Source organism: Equus caballus, chromosome 9 (genome assembly GCF_041296265.1).
Source record: "Equus caballus isolate H_3958 breed thoroughbred chromosome 9, TB-T2T, whole genome shotgun sequence".
In the NCBI taxonomy this organism is placed as follows: Eukaryota; Metazoa; Chordata; class Mammalia; order Perissodactyla; family Equidae; genus Equus; species Equus caballus.
In genome coordinates, this window is record NC_091692.1 from 32,101,667 (window position 1) to 32,123,531 (window position 21,865).

Consider the following 21,865-nt stretch of genomic DNA (forward strand, 5'->3'; position numbering starts at 1 on the left):
TTTCAAGTGAAAGCCCTTTTATTAATGGGGATATATTAGAATGATTAAGAATATTTTGATTTGTGTTTATTTTTTAATGAATTCATGTTTACTTAAGTATGGATAATTATGCTTTATAGATGGAGAAGTATCAAATAAAGACAGAGTAAAATTAACTGAAAAAGATGAGGAATATATTCATGGGGTTTTACAGCCAGATAAAACAGTAGAAATAATCGAATGTAGTCTTTTATTCTGCAGGGAGAAAGTAGGCCTAGGGCAGTAGCATGATTTTCTAAGTCAGACATCTAGTTGGAGATGTTTGAAATAACATCCAGTGAGTGGTTAATATTTGGCACTCTCATCATGCAGCCAGGGTTCGTTTCCCGTCAGGGAACCACACCACCAATCTGTTGTCATACTGTGGCAGCTGTGTGTTGCTGTGATGCTGAAAGCTATGCTACCAGTAGTTAAAATGCCAGCAGAGTCACCAGTGGTGGACAGGTTTCAGTGGAGCTTCCAGACTAAGACAGACTAGGAAGAAGGACCTGGCCACCCACTTCTGAAAAGATTGGTTGTGAAAACCTTTTGAATAACAGTGGAACATTGTCTGAAATAATGCTGGAAGGTGAGAGGGTGGTGCAAAAAGACCAGGCAGGGTTCGCCAGGGTTGCCAGGAGTGAAAATCTACTCCATTGCACTAACAACAATCTGGTGAAACCCAAGAACCTGTCAACGACCCAGAACTACCCAGAAGATAATTTAAATCTATACTGCTTGTTGGTCTGTATATTTGGTTCTAGTATTAATAAACAAAAATGTCATTAAAATAGCATACATAATCGTTAAAAGAAAGTACAAAAAATGTAAGTGTTCGTTTCTAGCTGTATGAGAGGGTAAAAGTGAAGCAAAACCTGTTAAATTATGCGACGACTTGGAAAATTATTTTAAATAAACAGTTGCATATAATTAAGCATCATTCTCCAGTGGCCTTGCTTTTTTTTCTCTTCTTTTTTAATTTAAAAAATCTCAATACACCTGTGGATTTATGCTGAATTATGATATACTGTTTGTATTTGGACATCTCATTTTCCTTGTTGCCACCTCTGAAGAGTTTAGGTTTTTTAAAAAATTTATTTTGATAAAATATTCATATGAAAGATGTTTATAAGATATCTGCAGATTACAAGGAATAGTGATTCAAGAAGAATAATATAGCGTGCATGTAAGTACACGTGTGTACCTACTACAAGGTTTGACTACTAGCATTACTATTACCTCTGTGCCCCTTCCCAGTCTCATCTTCATCCCTCCCTTCTCAGGGGTAACCCTTTTGTATTTATCATGACTTTGTTTTTTGCTATAGTTTTACCATGTATGCTTGTCTCTAAACAATATATTTGTCTTCATGCATGCTTAATTTTGTATAAGTGGACTTGTATGCATTCTTCTGCAGCTCATTTATCACTTTCGTTACTGTTTGGAGATTGGTCTGTATTGTATATGGTTATGTTAACATTCACAACTCACAGTTTAGTTATTCATTCTACTGTCGATGGACATTTGTTCTTCCCTCAAATAATTCAGTTGTGAATATTCAACATGTCTTTGGCTGTACGTATGCAAGAGTCTTCCTAGGTGGTACATCTAGGAGTAGAATTACTGGGCCATAGAATATGTCCACCTTTACTAGATGGTGCAAATTTTTTCCTCAAAATAGTGTAACAATATATGTTCCTTCCAGCAGTTTTTAAATGTTCCAATTATCCTATATCCTCACTTACATTTGATAGTGATTTTTGCCTATTTGATAATGTGAAGTGATATGGGGCATTGTTACTTGTTAAGGAGGTTTTGTATCTTTTCAAATGTTTCTTGGTTTTAGATTTTCTTTCTGTAAAGTTCCTATTCAAGACTTTGGTACCATTTTTATTGGGTAGTTTCTTTTTAAAAAAATTGGCTTGTAGGAGTTCCTTAAGTAGTCTGGATATTAATCCATTGTCGGTTACCTGTATTGCAAATAGTTCTAAGTAGTTTTGCTGTAAACATCTTTACCATAGACATCTTTGCTGAAAGCATTTTTGCTGGGTAACTAATTGGCCATGAGGCAGTTTTGCTGTAAAAGATAACTGCTTGATGGGTTGTTGTTTTTTTTTTGGTCATTTTATTTTCATTTCTTCATTGACGAAGTTCTCACAGTTACTTCCATTTTTATGTAATAATAAATCTTAGCTAGCCCTTACTATGGTCTATACAGTGATGAGTAGATGTGGTGGTGGTGGTCTTAAAATCTTTAGCATTTCTTCCAGTTAGCAATGTCTGATGTCTCATTGATGGCATTATTGGGCCAACAGGTGACGATGATTTGCCCCAAGAGTTGGCTTCTTATTTTGAAACACACTACATTGGAGGAGAAGAAGAGGGCCTGGGGCCTCTTTTTCGAGGGCATAGATTTGAACCCATGTAGAAGGAAGGAACCCATAGGTGGAAGATAAGTGCTTAGTTAGGTACAATCCACACACACACACAGAATCAGTTCTTTGTGCAGCATTGCCATGAATCTACATACACGTACACACATTTTAAATGTTTTCAGATATTTTGTATTTTGAAATAAAGTCTCTCTAATTTTGTTATTCATTTTTTCATGTTTCATTATGTCCTTTTAAATTAATGTACCTCTCTTATTTTTCATGATTTTTTCTTTTACAGCAAAATTGCCTTTATGGCCAATTAGTTATGTGGCGAAAGTGCTTATGGCAAAGATGTGGCGAAACTACCAGACATCATTACAGTTATCTTTTCTCAGTTTGTGGCTGTTCTCCTTCTGTCTGTGGTGTCTTTTGATGAATTGGCATTTTCAATTTTAATTGTCAGATTCATCTTCCCACACCATCAATCCCGAGATCATGAAAATACTAGCCTATATTTTCTTAGAAAAGTTGTATAATTTTTGTCTTTCACCTTTAAGTCTATAGTGTACCTGCTCCTGATCTTTGTGCCAGGCGAGAAATAATTTAGTTTCTTTGTTGATCAGTCATTTAAGCACCATTTTTTGAAAAGTCCCTATTTCCTCCTCTGATCTGCAGTGTTAACTTGTCATCAACTAAGTACTCATATGTTTGTGCTCTGTGCATAGGTTTTCTTTTCTATTTTATTAGTTGGTTTATGGATCCCTGTGCTAACACTACACAGTTTAATTTACTGTGTATTTACAATAATTCTTGATCTACTAAGATAAGTCCTTTGAACTTACATTTCAGGAGTTTCTTGGCTATTTTTGGATCATTAGACCTTGATACACATTTTAGAATCAACTTCCCAGATTACACACACACTCATACCTTTTGGGATCTCCTTTGGAATCACATTGAATTTATAGATCAATGCATGCGAGCGTTAACGTATTTATGGTATGGAGTCTTCCAGTCCATGAACACGGTGCTTCTCTCCTTTTATTTAGGTCTTATTAAATGTCAACAAAATTACACAATTTTGTCTCTAGCATCTTTTATTAGATTTATTTGTAGATATTTCACATTTTTCAGTGCTGTTGTATTTTTTAAAATTATATTTTGTTTTTATTCATTTGTGTACATTACTTTAACACTGTCTTATGATTCTTCTAAGTTTTCTACATAGACAAGCAAATCATCCTTAAATAAAGTTTATGTTTTCCTTTGGGTTTTATTTTTCCAGATGTCCTGGTTGGGGCATCCAATATAGTGCTAAACAAAAGTGATGAACAAGAGAAGCCGTATTTTTTGTTTTACTGCCCCTATAGAGTTATTTTTAATAAATGGCTTGGTGTATTTAAAAAGAATATATATTCTGCAGTTCAGTGTAGTGTTTTATAAGGGTCAGTTGAATCAACTTTTCAATTGTATTCAAATCTAATATAGGCTAAGTAGACATTTTTATGTGTTTGTGCTTAACACCATTCATCAATTTTTGGCAAAATCTCTCACTTTGATGATGGAATATCAATTAGTTCTTGCAGTTCTTTCAGTTTTTGCTTTGTATATTTTGATAATACTACACGATACTGCACTTGAGGTTTGTGGTGTCTGGTGATTCGAACATTTAACATCTAGGAACACTTTATAGTCTTGGCTTCAAAGTCTATTTGGTGTGATATTCATAGTGCAGTTTTCTTTTGATTATTAGTCATGTAGTGTATCTTTTTCTGTTTTTATTTTTGACCTCTGTATGCTTGTGTTTTAGGTGTGTCTCTTATTAACAACAGATAGCTGAGTTTCTTAAATTTTTTGACAATGTTTGAATTTTCCTTGAGGAATTCCATCCATTTACATTCAGTTTACATATTACTACAGAATGGTATTTTGTGTTGTACATCTTTTTTTAGTGTTTATGTTTTTTCTCTCCTTTTGGAGAAGGATTGGTTATTGTTTCTTCTACCTTTTGTCCATTACTCTTTTTCCTGCTCTTTTAGCATTACCCTCAACATTTTAATACACTCACCTAATTTATCAAAGTCTGAAGTTATCCACTCCCCTCTCTTCCTCCTAAGTAGTACAAGGCACTTTAGAGGACTTTAACTCTGAAGTCATCACCTCAAAATTATATGCTAGTCTATCATGTGTTTTATTTCTAAATTGTTAAGCCCCTATAGTACACCATTGTGATTGTTTAATCAGTATTTACTTAGCTTTACTACTGCATTTACACTTTTTTTTTTTTGGCTCATTATTCCTTCTTGAATCTTAGATCATCCCAGTTTCCTTTTGCTTAAAGTACATCCTTTTGAATTTCTTTTAGTGAAAGACTGCAGGTAGCTTAGTTTTGTGTCTCTGAAAAAATTTTATCTTTGTTCTTGAAAAATATGTCCATTGATTATCCAGTTTTAGATTGACTGCATTTTCTCTAGAACAATGGAGTTACTTGTCTCCATTCTGGCTTCCATTGTAGACATAGAGAAGTCAACTGATAGCCGATCCTTTGAAAGTTTCCATCATTTTGTTGTCTGATTTAAAGATTTTTGTCTTGACATTGGTAATATTCTTGTATTGACATTGTTAATTCTCTGTAGTCTCATATAATGTGCCTAGATAGGAATTTCTTTTTCCATTTATCTTACCTGGTATTTGTCTTGTAGCTATGTAGGCTGATCTCTTTCATCAGTTCTGGAAATTCTTGGCCATTTTTTTTCTTGGAAATATGCCTCAAGTTTTTTGTCTCAGCATTGAATTCTAAATAATTTTTGCAAATATATCTTCCAATCACTAATTCTCTCTTTAGTTGCTTTAAATACTGTTAAACCCTTACATTGAGTTTTAATGTCTGTTAAATTTTCATTTCTAGTTTTGCTTTTTGTAAATCAGCTTGGTTTTTATAATTTTCTTCTCTTTATTAATATGTTCAATTCTCTAAACATACTGAACCTAGTTATCTTATTTTCATATCTAATTTCAATATCTAAACTCTGTAAGGTGGGCTTCTGCTCATGATGTTTCTGACAGCTAGCTTTCATAAGTGTTTCTGTTGTATTTTGTGGATTTTGACTGAATTTGTATTGTAGAACTTGGTGAGAATTATTTGAGGCCTGGGTTGTTTGTGCCAGAAGCACTGCTAGCTCATGACCTCTTTAAAATAAATCTTCGGTTTAAGGTTTTCAGACCACTCTACTAATCCATGTGAAAGTTAGTTTGGGGATATTACATCTCCAGGGAAATTTTACTCTTTTCTTCCCCATAGCAACTTTTGAAATAAGCAGTTTTCCTTGTATTCTCTGGCTGGATGAGGGGAGGGGGTAAAGTGGTTTACTTCTAGTTTGTCCTTAATGAACCTGATGGAAATCCAGATTTACCAATTAAGACTCCCCACTTAGAAGTGTGTTTTTTCTTCTCTTTCCTGTACTGCTATCCCAAAATCTGAAGTTAATTTCACTTGGTTAAGCAAATACAGTCATGCGTTGCATAATGACATTTCGGTCAATGATATACCTCATGTATGATGGCGGTTCCATAAGATCAGTACCAGATGGCCTAGGTGTGTAGTAGGCTATACTATATAGGTTTGTGTAAGTACACTTGATGTTCGCACGACACTGAATTGTATAACTACGCATTCTTCAGCATATTCCATCGACAAGTGATACATGGCTGAACTCAAGCTGAGTGGGCCTTCACTGTTTCCTTACCTTGCTGGCTTCTCATTCTCACTTCGCTTTTGGACTCTTGTCTATGTTTTACTCACTTCCTCAGTCAACACATTGATGCATTAAAGAAGTATGTATAATATTTTATCTAGCACATAGAGTTTCTCCTGGAGAGTTGTCCTAAGGCATAATTGGAAGGAACCTCCAGTCTGCAGTACTGTGTCATGCCTGTGGTTCTTTGCCTGGCACTTCTTACGTATACTCACTGTAGGTAATCAGTAGCTTTTTTTCTCACGGAATATCAGCTTAGGTTTCTAAAGTAGAAACTTAAATTAGTCTTCTGGAAAAAAATTCTCTGTGAATACAAACTAATATTTGTTATATTTTGAACTGAAAACAATGCATAGACGTGGATGTCTCATCCAGATCCTCCAGATCACAAACATTGGCAAGAGTGCAGTAATTGTAGGGCGCGATTGAAAGGAAGAAATGGCTTTTTTGGTTTATTGCTATAATCAGACAATAAGAGACACATGAACAATGTCAAGCATATTTTAATTTGTCTCAAAATCATTCTTGTTCATGGAGATTAACTTTTTTCTTCTGATCTTTGTATTTTAACTTAAAAAAACCCACGTATTAAAGTTTAAACATTTTGCCCAAAGAGGGCAGTATTCACCTATAGTAGAATGTAAAGGGACTGAAAAATTACTGGAGAGAAGGCGAATGAATGTATTTTTCCTCATAAGGTTAATAAAGTTTCACAAAACTACCTCTCCGCCACTCACCAGGTTTGTATCCCAGTTTGGGACCATCCAAGTTTTAATTTGTTTTTCTAATACTTTTACATTTTTTAAAGTGCTCTTTTAGGGACAAGATTTGTTTGAAAATTTTAGTCTTTACAGATAAAACCACAGACCTTTCTTAAATACTTGCTAACAGAGTCACCAAAAAGTACGTGTTTAACTGCAAGGCATATTTATTGAAGAAGTCTGCTGTTTTCACTAGGGTCCCCAAAGAAGGGCCACTCACCTCAGTGAAACGTGGCCAGTGAAAACTGCTCATGAAAAATGAGTGTCTCCAGCCAATAGGGCATCACTGAGTGGAGAAGTGGCTCAGCCTTGTTCTATTTTACACTTACATGTATGTTTGTGTATCAGTTTGTCTCCTGTACAAGTAGATACATGAATGAGTTCATGGTTTAAACATAGTTTTAAACATTAAATGTTAAAGGAAGAAATAAGTAGTGGTTTGCATCGTATATTAGTGAAGTGCTTTGGATTTCAGTAGAATGAGCAGAAGGAAATGAAACCATTTTTTGAGAGCATAGTTTGAGCACAGAAGGAATTATATGCACCTAGATCAACTAATTAGAACTCTGCCTGTCCTTTAGGATTTGGTACTGTTACCGGGGAAAAAGAAGAAAAGCTGTTCTGCATGGATTCAGTAAATAATCAACTTGAGCTTCAAAAGGACAGCTAGGGGCTAAGAGGCTGGGGCTTACGTAAGATGTGCAGAGGAAGCAACTTTGGAAAAGTGTACATTTGCATTATGCTGCTGAAGAGGAACGTTTGTTTCAGAAAGAGGCTTTTGCACTGACGGCATCTCCTCATCCCTGGGAGTCCAGTGCCCCCTAGAGCCTTCCGCTGTCCTCAGCCCTGTAATGTGGTCCTCCTCCAGGATTGGCCAGGGACTGCGTTTTCCTGGGAGCCTGCTTATTAGCTAGGGATCCCAAGCTCAGCTCAGCTCAGCTCAGCAGCAGCTGCCACCGCCGCCACCACCGCTGCTGCTGCTCTTGCTCCTGCTGCTTTGCTTCCAGCAGCGAATGTAGCAATGGAGCCCAGACTTCTCTGCTGGACCACTTGTTTTCTCCTGGCTGTGTGGTGCCTGCCAGTGCTGCCCTGCCCTCGCCGGTGCCTGTGCCTGCAGAGCACCGTCCGCTGCATGCACTTGATGCTGGATCAGGTTCCTCAGGTGCCGCAGCAGACCGCAGTCCTGTAAGTTCGCACATGATCCCTGTTCAGCAGTGCTCCACTGCCCTCTGCTGAGACGAAGCCCTTCTTTTAACTTAGAATTCCTGATGCTCTTCCTGCCTGTATAACTGGAAGAAGTTTTTCACTTTTCAAACAACTTTATGGTTGTGCTCTCTTGGACTAGAAAATGTGAACAATGATGAGTTGAAATAAATATATTTCCTCTAGGTGCAGTTCTGTTTTCCAAAATCTTGCAGAATTGACCATTGAGAATTTTCATCTTTGTTCTTCCCTCAATAATTTCCCTGCATAGGTTCTCAATTTGTTCCCTTTCATCCTCTCCTCCCAAATCTTTCCTACTCTTAATTGGATCAGCATGTATCTGTCTTGTTTGGAAAGAACTAATTTAGCTTTGGAGTGTGGTTCCAATTTACTTGGCACTGGCAAACTGTGTCTCTTTTGCTCATTGTTGGGCTTTGTATTGCGGGTGCCTCCCACGTTGGTGATGTTCTCAGCTTCAGGCCCTGGAAGCATTTATTGGCTTCCCAAAGCAAACCCTCCAGGAGTCCAGCAGAGCACTGGGTGCTTGGAAGCCTTACTGAGCAGTGACTAACTAATCAGCACCTAGGAGGCATTATAGAACAGTAGAATAAACCAGAATTTAGGATTCAAATGAACCTGGGTTCAAATCCTACCTCCTTGCCTTTAATATGGGGATAATAAACTTGTATTATTGAATTGACATTTAGATTGAATAATATATGTAAAGTGTAAATCTTTTATTGTCATAATTTTCAAGCTTTACACCGCAAAAGAAAAGGAAAAATGCTGAAAGGATATGCTGGTTCAAAGGGGTCACTGCTCCACGGAAGTTTTTGCGGATGCTGTCATGTCCATGGAAAAGAGATCTGCTCTCCCTGTTTGAAGTCCATTCTTGGGCAGAGGGAAATTGCCTCAGACTCACGGAATTTTGAGACCTAAGATGAGCACTGTTTGTTTTTTGGTCATAATCATGAAATGAGCAGTTTGGTAATGAAAAGTTGAAGTTGGTGGTTCGTAGTTGTGTAGAAAACAACAAATATATGGTCTGTACATCTTACTCTAAAACTAACAGGAAAGATTCTTGAAACTGGGACATTGCATTGTGCAGGCAGTCAGGGCATAGATCTAGAGGGCCCTTCATACTCGTATCCATCCCTTTGTCATTCTGTAATGACGGTTTCTGGCAGATGGCAACAGAACCTTAGAGAAGGGGCAGCTTATCTAATCAAGTGCCGTGGAATTCAATAAAATGCTAGTGAAGGTCCCATCTGGACCTTAGATTTTGCTTCTTGGGTGTTTCAAAGAAGACATTAGCACTCATAACACACTTTTCTGGAGTAATGAACACATTGAGAGGACATCGTCAATGTAGTTGTGAAAAGCCTTCCATAGTGTGTAGAAAGAAAGCCTAGTGGTTGGTTCTCGGCCAGGCCTGCCTGTGAGCCTGATGCCACTACAGATGAAGTGTGTGTGGCCTTGGGTGAGTTCTCCACTTCTTGGGGTGTCAGTTTCCTAATTTGTAAAATGGGGATGCTAATAGTGTTCACTCTGTCGGGTTATTATGATGATTAATGAGTTAAACCATGTTAAATACTTAGGAAAGTGTCTGGCTTTACTAAGAACTAGGGAAGTTTTCGCTTTTCTTATTATGTTTACAATTAAAGATAGGAGCTACAAACTCAAATACCTGCAGGAAACTGGCTGGAAAAGTAATTTGAGGGAAGCGGCTTGGATGAAAGACAAACTACTGTGTGAGTGGAATGATGGACAGCAGCTGACCTCCAGCCTGGAGTTTGGGACTGTGAGGAGGGAGAGCAAGTCGGCCTGATGGGCCAGCAGGCTACTGAGCTGATTGCTGCCCTGTGGAATTTGGGCCTATTGTTAATGAGCTTACTATATTTTTTAAGAAAATATGGAATTTAAAAATGAAATTTCCTAACTTTTAAATATTAGCAGCCAATTAAGTTTTTTAAAAGTGAAAGGCCTAACCACACAAATTTGTAGGTTACTTTTAGCCCAAACCTTCTGGTTTGTGACTTTTATTGGTGAAATGATATAAACGCTAAGAAATATATGTGCAGTGTATAAAAATTGGTCCTTTACTTTCTTCCAGTCCAAAATCCTTGACATAGGATTATATTTTCATCTAAGCAATATCTGAAGGACCACAGCTAACTGCATTGAGATAAAAATTCTGAAAAAGAAAAAGCCAATCAACCTTTGAAAGCTAAGGCAAATTGGGGCCTGGCTAAATTTAACAGCAGAATCAAAGAGTTTTTGCTAAACCATACTTAAATATATGTGTATTGTCACCAAAACAGTGGAAACAATGTAAATAACATATTTAATGCTATAAATGGCCAAACTGCTTAGTTAATTTAAGTAGTAGTATTGTTATAATTTCCTTGATTTCTTTCTTTACATGTTTTTAAAATTTTAACCTTAAAACAGAAAATATTTTTCTCAATAATAGATTAAAAAACCTTACTAGGGGCCGGCCCGGTGGTGCAGCGGTTAAGTTTGCACGTTCCGCTTCTCGGCGGCCCGGGGTTCGCTGGTTCGGATCCCGGGTGCGGACATGGCACCGCTTGGCACGCCATGCTGTGGTAAAGTAGAGGAAGATGGGCATAGATGTTAGCTCAGGGCCAGGCTTCCTCAGCAAAAAGAGGAGGACTGGCAGTAGTTAGCTGAGGGCTAATCTTCCTCAAAAAAAAAAAAAAAACCTTACTGTACTTTAAGATTAATTATGGTTAATCAGGATTTTAAGTTTAGGAAAATGCAAAACTACTCCCCTAAATTTTAATTTGAGTCTATCTATAAAGATGTCATTATGTATTCAAAACAAATATCATTTAGCAAATAGTCTAAATGGACAGAATATTTAGAAACTCTCTCTTCATGCTGTGTATTTTAGTAAAACAAACCTTTTAGAATTAAAGTTACCAAATCAAAAATTTCTAGTAATGAACATAACATTTTTAGGGAGCCTGTTCAATAAACAGAAGCCCTGCTTAGCTTTAGTTCGTTCCATGTTATCCCAGGGTCATTAGGTTGTACTTGAGAATCTTAGTTGCTAGTTAAGAAAAGTAATGTTCTTAGAATTCCCAGGAATGGGGAGATTGGGCCTCCGATGGACTCAGGACTTCACTAGAACATACTCTGAAAACATCCTGATTACATTAGAAAAATGCATAAGCTTAGGGCTGTTTTGATGATTGAGGATTTCCCTGAAAGTTTTAAATACACAAGTATGTACAGTGTGAAGTTTTAAATATTTAATTTAAAGGCCTTTGCTTTATATACAAAGCGTGCCTTCCCCTCCAAATAATACAAAACCAGAGGGATGAGCTGAAGGTGGGAAATGGGAAGCGGACTTAAGCTCAGTCATGAGAAAATTTATCCAGCTGATGAAAATGTCATCTTGTTCAAGAAGAAACTAGGATTCCATCAGCTGTTTCCAGTTTACACCCCAGCTAGATTTTTTTTTTTTTTAATATAACCATCAGGGGTTACTTTAACCTTTGGAACAGAATTTTTCGTAGCTTTTCTATGACTGACATAATTTGCGGGCTTTGAATTATCACATAACAGTAGTGAATAGGCCTGAACTCCCTAGACGTTTCCCCCATTTGATGTGGTTGAAATGAAGCACGAGGGGACCTAGCCGAGCTGTATCCAAATTCAGACCTACCCCAGGTGTCGACCTGTCGGGGAGAGAAATGGAACGAAAAGTTTAAATGCATTTCCTGTTTAATTGCCTACTAGTAAGTCAGGGTGGACTATTTCAGCAAATGTCCCCAATTTTGGCTTAACACGATACAGCCTCACTGCCCTCACTACTCAGGCCAGTGTGGTCCTCAGAGAGGACTGGAAGGGGCTGTTTTGGAAGGCCAGGTGAATGTTCTTGGAGCCCAACGGAGGAGAGTGGGTGAAGGGACAGTGAGGAGAGGGCAGGTCAAGGGGTGCAGAGAGGTAAAAGCCACTGGTTGTTAGCAGTATTGTCCAGGGTGTGACCCACCCTGATATTTGGGAGTCATCCTTCAATCAAACCAACCTACAGGAGAATTAGCTTAGGAGATAAATGAATTCCATTTGGGACATGTTAATTTTGGGGTCCACAGTGGGACAAACAGTTGAAGATATCCAGCAGGCAGGTACAGGAACCTGGAGATACAGATCTGTGATGCTGAGCAGTCCCGTAAAGCACCAGAGAGGGTGCAGGGTGAGAGTGATGGGACAAGAACAGGTTCTCCCAGAACACACCATTGAAAGGGAGAAAAGTGAGCCCCAAATGAGAGGGAGATGGAACGGTCTAGAAGGCCCAGGCAGGGAAGGGAGTGGGGTTTTCCAGAGGGAGGCAGGACCCAGGAACAGCAGAGACCAGTTTGGACACTGGAAGAGCCTGGCAATTAGGATGGTGTGGATGGTTTAGCAAAAGCAGCTTCAGCAGTGAGGCAGGAACAGAGGCCAAACTGCAAATATCAAGGAGTAATAGGCTTGCTTTTCCAGACTTCAGAACTCAGCCTCCATCAAGGAGGTGAGTATTAGCATTCTCATCTCTGAACCTCACTATCCTCATCTGCAAAACAGGGACGAATAATTGCCTATTGATGCCGGGAACCGGATCCGTGTGGGTCTCATCTCAGGACTTCCTACAACAGCCTGAACTGAGATGTATAAGCTGATCAAGTTAGTGGACTAGAACAGTGTTGTCTACACTAAACTCTGCATTTCAATTCCTGCTGTGGATTCTATAAATAAGATGAAGGGAAGCATTATGCAATAACAGCTTTTGGGGGAGTAGCTGCAATATGAGGCAGCAAAGCTGTGTTCCTCTCTCCAGTTGGAGAGCTAGTGCATGTGTGAAAAATAACAATATACAGGTCTGGAGCAAGAAAGACCGATGTGTTTTCCATTTATGAAGTAAGAAAGGATGGTGAATGTTCTGGTTTGTCAACTGGATGAGTAATGCAGACAGTGAAAATAAGTGACAAAAGGGAGGGTAAAATCTGAAGAATTGAGAAAATTTGTTGAGTTTTACCTGGGTATCCTGGTGGAGAGGGTAGGGGCTCAGAAATATTGTAAGCTTAGGAGGCAAGAAGATGCAGTTCTGAGAGTCACTGGGGTAAGAGTGTGCATTATTTAAATGAAAGAGAGGAAATGAGATTTCCCAGGAGGCACTTGTAGAATGAGAAAAGGCTACATAGGCTAAAACTCTAGAAAGCTCCACAGTCAAGGAAAGAAAATTATAAAAAAGAGCCAGGACCGTCCCCTGTGGTTGTATAGGCTGTGCACTGCACAACTCCTCACTGCTGGAAATGGTGCCCGCTGCAGTCGTGCAACATGGTGACCCTGGGGAAAAAAGAAAGAGGAGTCAGAGAAGAACACAACCACCAAGGAAGCAGGAGAAGTATCAGAACAGAGTATTCTCATTATTTCAAGAGGGAGGAGGGCAGTCAAATTTGGCAGAAGAAGTTGAGGTAGCAGAGTGCAAATTTTGCCTTCAAGAAGTTGGAAAACAAGGAGAAAGTCAAAGGAAGTTTGCTTGTTTTTTAAAGGATAAGGAAGTGTTTTGTACGTATGGTAGGCAAAGGGAATGAAAGTAGTGTAGGAAGAGTGAGGAAATGAGAGAAGAGACATGAATATGTTTTTATTGCAGTTCCCAGGAGAGGTGTTAGCTAACAGATTAGGGTAAGTAAGTAACCGAGAGCTTGATGTCTAGATAGACCAGGCAGGATGCAGACCTTCTTATCTGAGAGGCGGAAAATCCAGCAGGACACAGCCTCCAAGCCACAGAGAGCCAAGGCATCTGGAGGCCACCATGCTGCAGCAGACGGCCAGCCCAGGCTCAGAATGAGTCTAACATCCGTGTTTCTTGCTCCAAAGGGAGAGAGAAATATGATAATAGTGTTGAGAATAGCACAACATCGGTTGAAAAGGAGACAGTGGATGTTGAGCAACTAGATATTTCTGTTAATTTATTCCATTGCTTCAATGGCATCTTTCACAAATAATTTTTATGAAGTGTTGTTTTATTCAATAAAGTGGTAAATTGACTTAAGGTGATTATCTTAGTCTGCTCAGGCTGCTATAACAAAATACTATAGACTGAAAGGCTGAAACAAAATTTATCTCTCACAGTTCTGGAGGCTGGGAGGTCCAAGATCAGGGCGCTGGCCAATGTGACATGTGGTGAAGGCTCTCTTCCTGGTCCAGTGAGATGGCTGCCTTCTCACTGCATCCTCACATGGCAGAGAGAGATCATCTCTCTCCTGTTTCTTCCTATAAGGGCACTAATCCCATTCATGAGAGCCCCACCCTCATGATCTAATTACCTTCCAAGGTGCTACCTCCAATACCATCACACTGGGGATTAGATTTCAACATAAGAATTTTGAGGAGACACAAGTGTTCAGTCCATAGCAGTGATTTCGGTTTGAATTATCTAATTTGTTTATCGAAAATAAATAGGTTACAGCTATAACTTAAACATCTTGATATGTTCTTTATTTCATCTGTATGTTCTTTTCTGCTCTGAGATACAATAAACTACTTCTTAGGATACATGGAGGCATAGACTACACAATTCTCCTTGCTATTGCATAAAGTCGACCGTGGCTGACCAAAATTCAAATCCCAGAACTTTTTCCAAATGCAAAATGAAAGCATTTAAATATTCTGACTTTCTTTCAGGCAAGAGGGTAGCCACAAGAAATGACACAACACAGTTTTATTGTCAAACTCCAGACTTATGCAGTGAAAAACTGAGTTATGTTTAAAAATCATCTTGTTTTACTGCTCCTTCTGATCAGTTAGATGACTTTGTCAGTCCTCTAACAGTGACTCTTCATTGGCGTAGTAAAGAAAAAAAAAACAAGCAAAAAACAAAAGTTATGCCATTCTGATTGCTTTTTGTTTGGATTTTAAAATTTAAAAAAAAAATAAACATGATTTCAGCTAGATACTTTTTAAAAATAAATTCGTAAGTCTAATAACTTCATTTTTTTTTTAACAAACAGAACCAAAAAGCCCTCATTTAACCCCAAATGCTACCATTTGGGTACAAATGGTTAGATATAATATGATAATATCCATAATATTTTTGTAAGTGATTCCAGGAGTAAGAATGTAAATCTTAAGATTCATCTACCAATGTCACCTGGAGTGTGAGCCTCATGAGTAATTAGAAGAGGCAGCTGCCTTCACACATGGTCTGAAAAAAACCTAGAGGTCTCCTCAAAAATAGATTCCCAAACAGCTTACCAGATCATGGCATTTGCCATGATCTGCCCTTGGGTTAGATGACCTAAGACTCCAATGAAAGGTGTCCATTTTATCTTGCAGGAATGTTGTACGCTTACCAATCAAATAGGACCACTGAATCAGTTCATTAAATGAGTACCTAACCAAAGGCTAACCCCTGATACAATTAGAATATAAGTGGAACGTGAGTGTTTCTGTGAAGATGCAGCAGAAAGTCCAGAGATGCAGGAAGCCAAATGGGCTTTGCACATGCTGCTTTTTCTGCCTGGAAGACACGCATGTCCGTTGTTGCTCACTTGGCCTACCCCTGCTTATTGTTCAGAGCTCAGCTCGGAGCTCACCTCTAGGAAGGCTTCTCGACCTCCCTTCCCTTTCTCCAAGTCTGGGTGAAATGCCTTTCCTGTCTTGTCTAAACCAGGGAATATGCCACATGGGTTTAGGATTAACTTGTCTTCCTCACAGACTGAGTCCCTCATGGGGCAGAGAAGATAGATGACATCTTTTCTTTTCAAACTCATAGGGTCTGCCAACATAAAATATGTTGAATACATGAATGAACCAATTGGAAATGAAACTTGAGGGGTGCCGAACATGTCATCCATTTGGCAGTTTTACGTAAGGCAGGCCCTGCATTCTAAGAAAACTCCTGACTACTCTCCATTTGGCAGGGAGGTGGCCTGGACTGAAACGATTTCTGTTCGCTGTGACCCTTACCTACTGCCTCACCTGTGTTGACGACCACTCTCCTAGGAAGGACGTGTGGCATTTAACTGTGGGCTTAGAGAAGAAAACAGATCCTTAGAGACAAAAATCTCTAGGGAAAATGAGATAAGGGAGAAAAGAGAATTAGAGGCCCAAAGTTCCAACAAGTTGATATGTGAATGCTGACTGATACTGTGATGCTGGGGTCTGGGAAGGCTGTAGGGAGAAACTTATGAAGATCTCTATTTCTCCACTTGGTACCCTTGGTTTAAACCAAGTTTCAGCCTATGGGAAAGTGGTTTGTTTTCTCCTCCAGCCCCACATATCTGCCTCAGAGTCCGTTCCCACCTGGAGCTGTTCCCTTGCTAGGTCACTCTGTCCTGTTGGAGAGAGAGACTTTGCCATGGTCTATACATGTCCACAAGCATAAATGAAAAGCTGTGGCCACATTGAGAAGTTACTTTTAAAATGTTCCCATTGGCTAACAGCAGCCACTAAGTAGGGATAATAACTCAGTCCCCATGGGAATCCTTCACAGCTCTCACAGTACCACTCCAAGAAAACAGTACCACCAGTTATTACATTTTTAAAACTTCCAAATATTTGTTATAGTGATAATTATTTCATTTACTTATACCTCACATTTGCCCAGAAAGGATTTCAAGTAGCCAATTGCTATTCTTAATTAAGGGAGAAGGTAAAAAAATCAATGTTTCCCATCTACTTTTTCTAGATTTTGTATTTTCCCTTTTCGTACTTGTTTTATTTCTGATCACGTTTCTCTTTTAATATGAATCTCCTTGAACTTATTGAATGCAAAAGAAGAGAAAGTGGAATCCTGTCAGAAGAACAGAATACCTTTTTTCCCAAGTGTCACATCCTTAAGCATGATTTTACAAAGGTTGTAAGTATCTGAAACGATGATTTAATGTTCAGTAGATGTTCTTTGTTTCTCAAACTAAAGGTTTTACAGTGTTTGGGAAATAGATAAGAGTCAAATCCTTAGCCTAGGAGAGTAGGTTTAATAGATTGTAATCTTCTGATAAAATCTGTGGATTTGGTTTTTCCAGTATAGAGGCACACTCGTTTTGATATTATGGTCATCCTGATCAGATCTTTTCTGGTCCCAAAGCCACCACTCCATTGTAGCAAGCAGCTTTGTGTAATAGAAAGGGGGAAATTCTTCCAAGTCCCGCTGATTATAATACAGGAAGAGTTCGCAGTTCCCTGTCCATGTTTGTCATAGCTTTGAACAAAGTTTCATACCAATTCAAACCGGAGATTGTAAATTGTAAGTTTTTTCCAGATTCTAGTATGTATTTATAAAGATTCTGAGATTTGTGTTGTGGGAAAATGCTCTCTTCATCTTTCCCTTGGGAGGCATCTGTAGGCAAGAAGGAGAATTTTAAGTTTTTTGTGTGTGTGCGCCTACACAGCTGTAGAAGACTGGAGCTTTAGAGTTCTTCAAAATAAGGTGGATGTGACGGTAAAAAGATCAGTGGTTGCCATAATTTGGGGGAAAGAGGGATGAATGGGTGGAATAAATAGGATTTTTAGGGCAGTGAAACTACTCTGTATGATACTACAATGGTGGATGCATGTTATTATACATTTGTCCAAGCCCATAGAATATGCAACACCCAGAGTGAACCCTGATGTAAAGTACAGACTCTCAGTGATAATGATGGGTCAATGTAGGTTCATCAATTGCATTGCACCACTCTGCTGGGGATGTTGATAATGGGGGAAGCTGTGCATGTGTCGGGGCTGGGGTATATGAGAACTCTCTGTACTTTCTGCTCAGTTTTGCTGTGAATCTAATACTGTTTTAAAAAATAAAGTTTAAAAATATAAAATAAATAAAAGAGGATCCCTGAGGAGGTACAATGCAGTGGTCTAGTAGGGATCAGGAAATTTTGGAGATCTAGAAAGTACCCAGAAGCAAGGGGTAGGGAAGCTAGCTGAAAAAGCAAACCACTTTTACATTAAAATCTCTTGGGTGTAGTTATGGAGTGAAGCCAGCTTTAGTGTTTGGGGAGGAAGCCTGGTGACAGGTCTACAGAGAAATCAAGCATCCTGGTGTGGGTCTGTTCGTAGATATGAGCAGGCAGTCAGCAAGGTTTGAGGTCTGAGGAAAGCATATATAAATTTGTTTTAAAAGGGTAGGTCCTGCTGCTAAATGCTTTCCTATGGCATGCTGCACTTGCTTCTTGACAGCTTTCATCAATGTTTATGTTTACTTATTTAATGTTTTTCCCATGACTTCTGAGCTCCAACAAGAAGGGCCCTTTCTGTCTTTGTTAGCATTCTATCCCTAGCTCATAACACAGTTTTCTGGAATAAAGGAGATGCTCAATAAGCATTTGTTAAATGAAATAAGTAGCAACATTACCATTAATAATGGAATAGTGGTTTCAGCGTCCCAAGTGGTGTCTGTGTGCCAGGCCTGACTAAATGTAGTAAGACACGTGCACAGAACCTCTTTCTCTTCTCACACCTCCCCTGGGAAGGAGGTACTGTCTTCACCATTTTATCACTTTACAGATTCAGCTTGGAGCCTGCTGCTTGCTGGGACTGAGACAGGCCAGGCTCATGTCCGCGGAGCTCTCCTTCTAAGGGAGGACACAAATGAGGCTGTGAGAGAGGCCTGGTTTGGGCGGAGCATTCGCTCCTTTAGAAGGAATGGTCCCAGAGGCCCACTGACGTTTGTCGTGGGATCTGAATGACCAGAAGGAGCAGCCTTTCCAGGGTCTGAGCTGAACATGGCCAAACAAGGACCGAAGGTGGGGACAAGCACGGTGCTTTTAAGGAGAGAAAGGCCAGAAACAGATGAGGAACGAAAACAGGCAGGAGCCTAGCAGGCGGGATGGGGGCGGCCATGTTCTAAGCGTCAAGCCAGCCTTGGAGACGGCGACACCGAGATCCCGCCGCCAGGGGCGCGCAGGTCGGGGCCCGGCGGGGGAGGAGCCGACTCCGAGGCCCGAGGGCGCAGGCGCGGCGCGCGCGGTGGTGCCGCCGGCCTCCTTCGGAGCAGCGCGCGCTCGGGGCTGCGGTGGCTACCGGCTCGGCCCGGCCCCTGGGCGAGCTGCCCCGCGGTCCCTTCCTGACGGCTCCTACTCCCCTCTACCCCCGCGAGTCTCTTCTCAACGCAGTAGCAGGAGAAAGGGTGCCTTCCTGACGTTTCTCTCCAGACACCATGGCCCACTGCTTTCTCCCCCCTATCCGTGAGCCTGGGCCACACGTCTTCTTACCTTTCGTCCCTTGTGTGGGTTTCCGTTTGTTTGTGTTTTAAGCCAAGACTTTCCCCATCTTCAGACCTTGTCTCTAAGCTCTTGCCATGCCCTTAAACACTAAACCTTGGAGCCTAGGACAGTGCTTGAGAGCAGACAGTCGTTCTTCCAGAAAGGATTATAGGAATCCTGGAGTCTCTTCGCCTCAGTAAAAAATAGTGGTGCCACTGCCCTCATTCTCAACCATGCATTTTGGGTGAGAATAATTTCACTCCTAGCTCTACAGGGGCAATAGTTCCATAAATCCTGAAAATTATTAGCCAATATACGTACATTTATTACTAATAGTTATTGTACTAATCAGAATGGCAATAAAATCCCATTTTGTTCCCTTGAACTACCCTTTAAACGTCCATGTCTTCAAGTATTATCTAACCAGCCATGCTTGTTGTTTCATCCAGGTTCTTTGCCCAGTGCAAATAACGACTATTACGTTGTTTGTAATGAAACCAAAGCAGTGAATTCTGGGTTTAAGAGTGAGGACAAGTTTTAGGGAGTGTGAAGTGCAGTGACCAAGAGCACGTTAGAAGCAGCTTGTTCTGTCTACAGTGAATTGTCTGATACCAGCAAGGAGCCTGATGGTGAGCCCAGGACTTTGACTGGAGACCATTTGCCCAGAGAAATGTGTCTTGGATGTTTGTTTATAATTTGACAAATCGTAGAAACATTGCAGTCTGGAGCATTGCAATTATTTTGATAAGTAAAAGATACGTATGAAGATATTTTAATTTTAACTGTAATATAATTTTTCCTACTAAAAAGAAGAGTGAAATGAACCTCTGTTTTTCAGTTGTTTTAGGCACTAAATTCTGATTTTTTCTACATTATCATTTTATGTTATAAAATTTACAGCAACATTGTAAAGGGAAACAGTGCAGAATGATGGTTTCTAACTGCAGGAGAAAATTCTGTGCTGCTAGTAAATGCTCCTCTGATGAACAAGCATAGTGTTTATTGTGTGTTCAGGCATTCCTCTAACTTTTATTACTAGAAGCAAATTGTATTTGTTTCCGTGTAATATTGATGCAATTAGGAGTGATGCTCGTGTAAAAAGCGACGGGGGATGCAAAGATTGACTGTAGTAAGAGAAGTACACCAAACAGGCTATCCAACTGTCGGGTTTTCTCTTTAATGTTATGTGAACTGTCTAAAGGCCCTAAGGTTACTTGCTACTTGCAATGATTTTACACTGCACTGATAACAAATATGAAAGAAGCATATGAAATCCATGAGTGAGGTTATCATATGAGTGTGTTATGTGGATCTGATTAAGAATTCACAAAAATAATAAAGCATAGTTTGTCAAGGAGCAGTAATTAGTTTTTGACTGGTAGCATATGCAGTTTTGTTCTTTGTCAGTGTTACAAGGATCTTTCACACATTAACAAATATGACAATGATGTCTCATTGAAATGTCTTCTCAAGAGCTGACAAAGTAAATTTGTTTGTCAAATATGTTTATCAAATATGTTCACTTCTTGCTAGGGAAAAAACATCCTTTTAAAATTTTTGCTCTCATAAGATTTTACAGTTTGCTAAACTAAGTTTCTTGAGCAGAGTTTTCCAAGTAGTTATATTATACCATTATCTATTCTATCAGCAAATGCCTCTTAATTTTTTCCCTAATTTATTATCTTTTTGAAAGAGAAATTATTTAATCAGAGTCTGTGTATCTCCCAGAAGAGATGGACAATCACTTCTTTGGAATTTTGAGCATGGAACCTTTGAATCTATCAAAGGAGTATAATTTTAGCACTGTTGCTTTAAAATGCTTCAATTCCATTTGACCAATTCCTTTGCGGTGAGACTTCTGAGCCATGCTGAGCACAGCAGCGGTAGTTCTGTGATGACTCTGTAGTGGGAGTCCAGCCATCTGACTGACTAAACTCCTAGTTCAGAATTACTATTCCCTGTAGAATCTCTCTCTGTTGAGAGAAGCCATGGAGATTGCCTTTCCAAAAAAACCAGATGTTGTGTATCATATTCCAATAAGGGCTTCCCTTAGTTTGTTCTCTGTTAATCGCATATTGAAGATAGTAGAGTATTATTTCTACGCGGTTTAGCTATCATAGTGCATGAGTGGGAAAACATTGAAATACAGAGTATTTGTGTTATCCTGTGTTATCTTTTTGGCTACTGACTTCTGGTGTGAGCTTTTCAGTTTTAAAGGGAGGTGAACAGTCTAGAAGACCAAGTGAAGGCATCTAGCCAGGATAAGTTATTCAATTACTGTTCTGTATTTCTTCCCTCAGGACAACTATTCTGGACCACATCAGTCTCTATTAGTAAAAGCATTGAGTGCTATTAAACTCAGCAACATAGCGAGGTTTTCTTCAGTGGCCAGTAATTACTGGCATTTCAAGCTATGCATACGACATGGTGAAGATAATAAAGCACTTCCCATTACAATGGTTGGGGTGTGCACAGCCACCCAATGCCAGCTAGTTCTGGGTCACCAGTACTTATGGCCTAAGAACGCTGTCTTTTGGCAAAAGGAA

The 21,865-nt window shown here is 39.4% G+C and overlaps 1 protein-coding gene across 1 annotated transcript in view; it reads left to right on the forward strand.

Annotated features, from left to right (window-relative positions):
* The first annotated feature begins 7,490 nt into the window (after window positions 1-7,490).
* LOC111774961 (probable oxidoreductase PXDNL) overlaps window positions 7,491-21,865 on the forward strand; it is a 315,007-nt gene continuing 300,632 nt past the window's right edge. Inside the window, exon 1 of the mRNA XM_070221556.1 lies at window positions 7,491-8,094. Coding sequence (XP_070077657.1) covers window positions 7,931-8,094 — 164 coding nt within the window. The 5' untranslated portion in view covers window positions 7,491-7,930. The remainder of the gene's footprint in view (window positions 8,095-21,865) is intronic.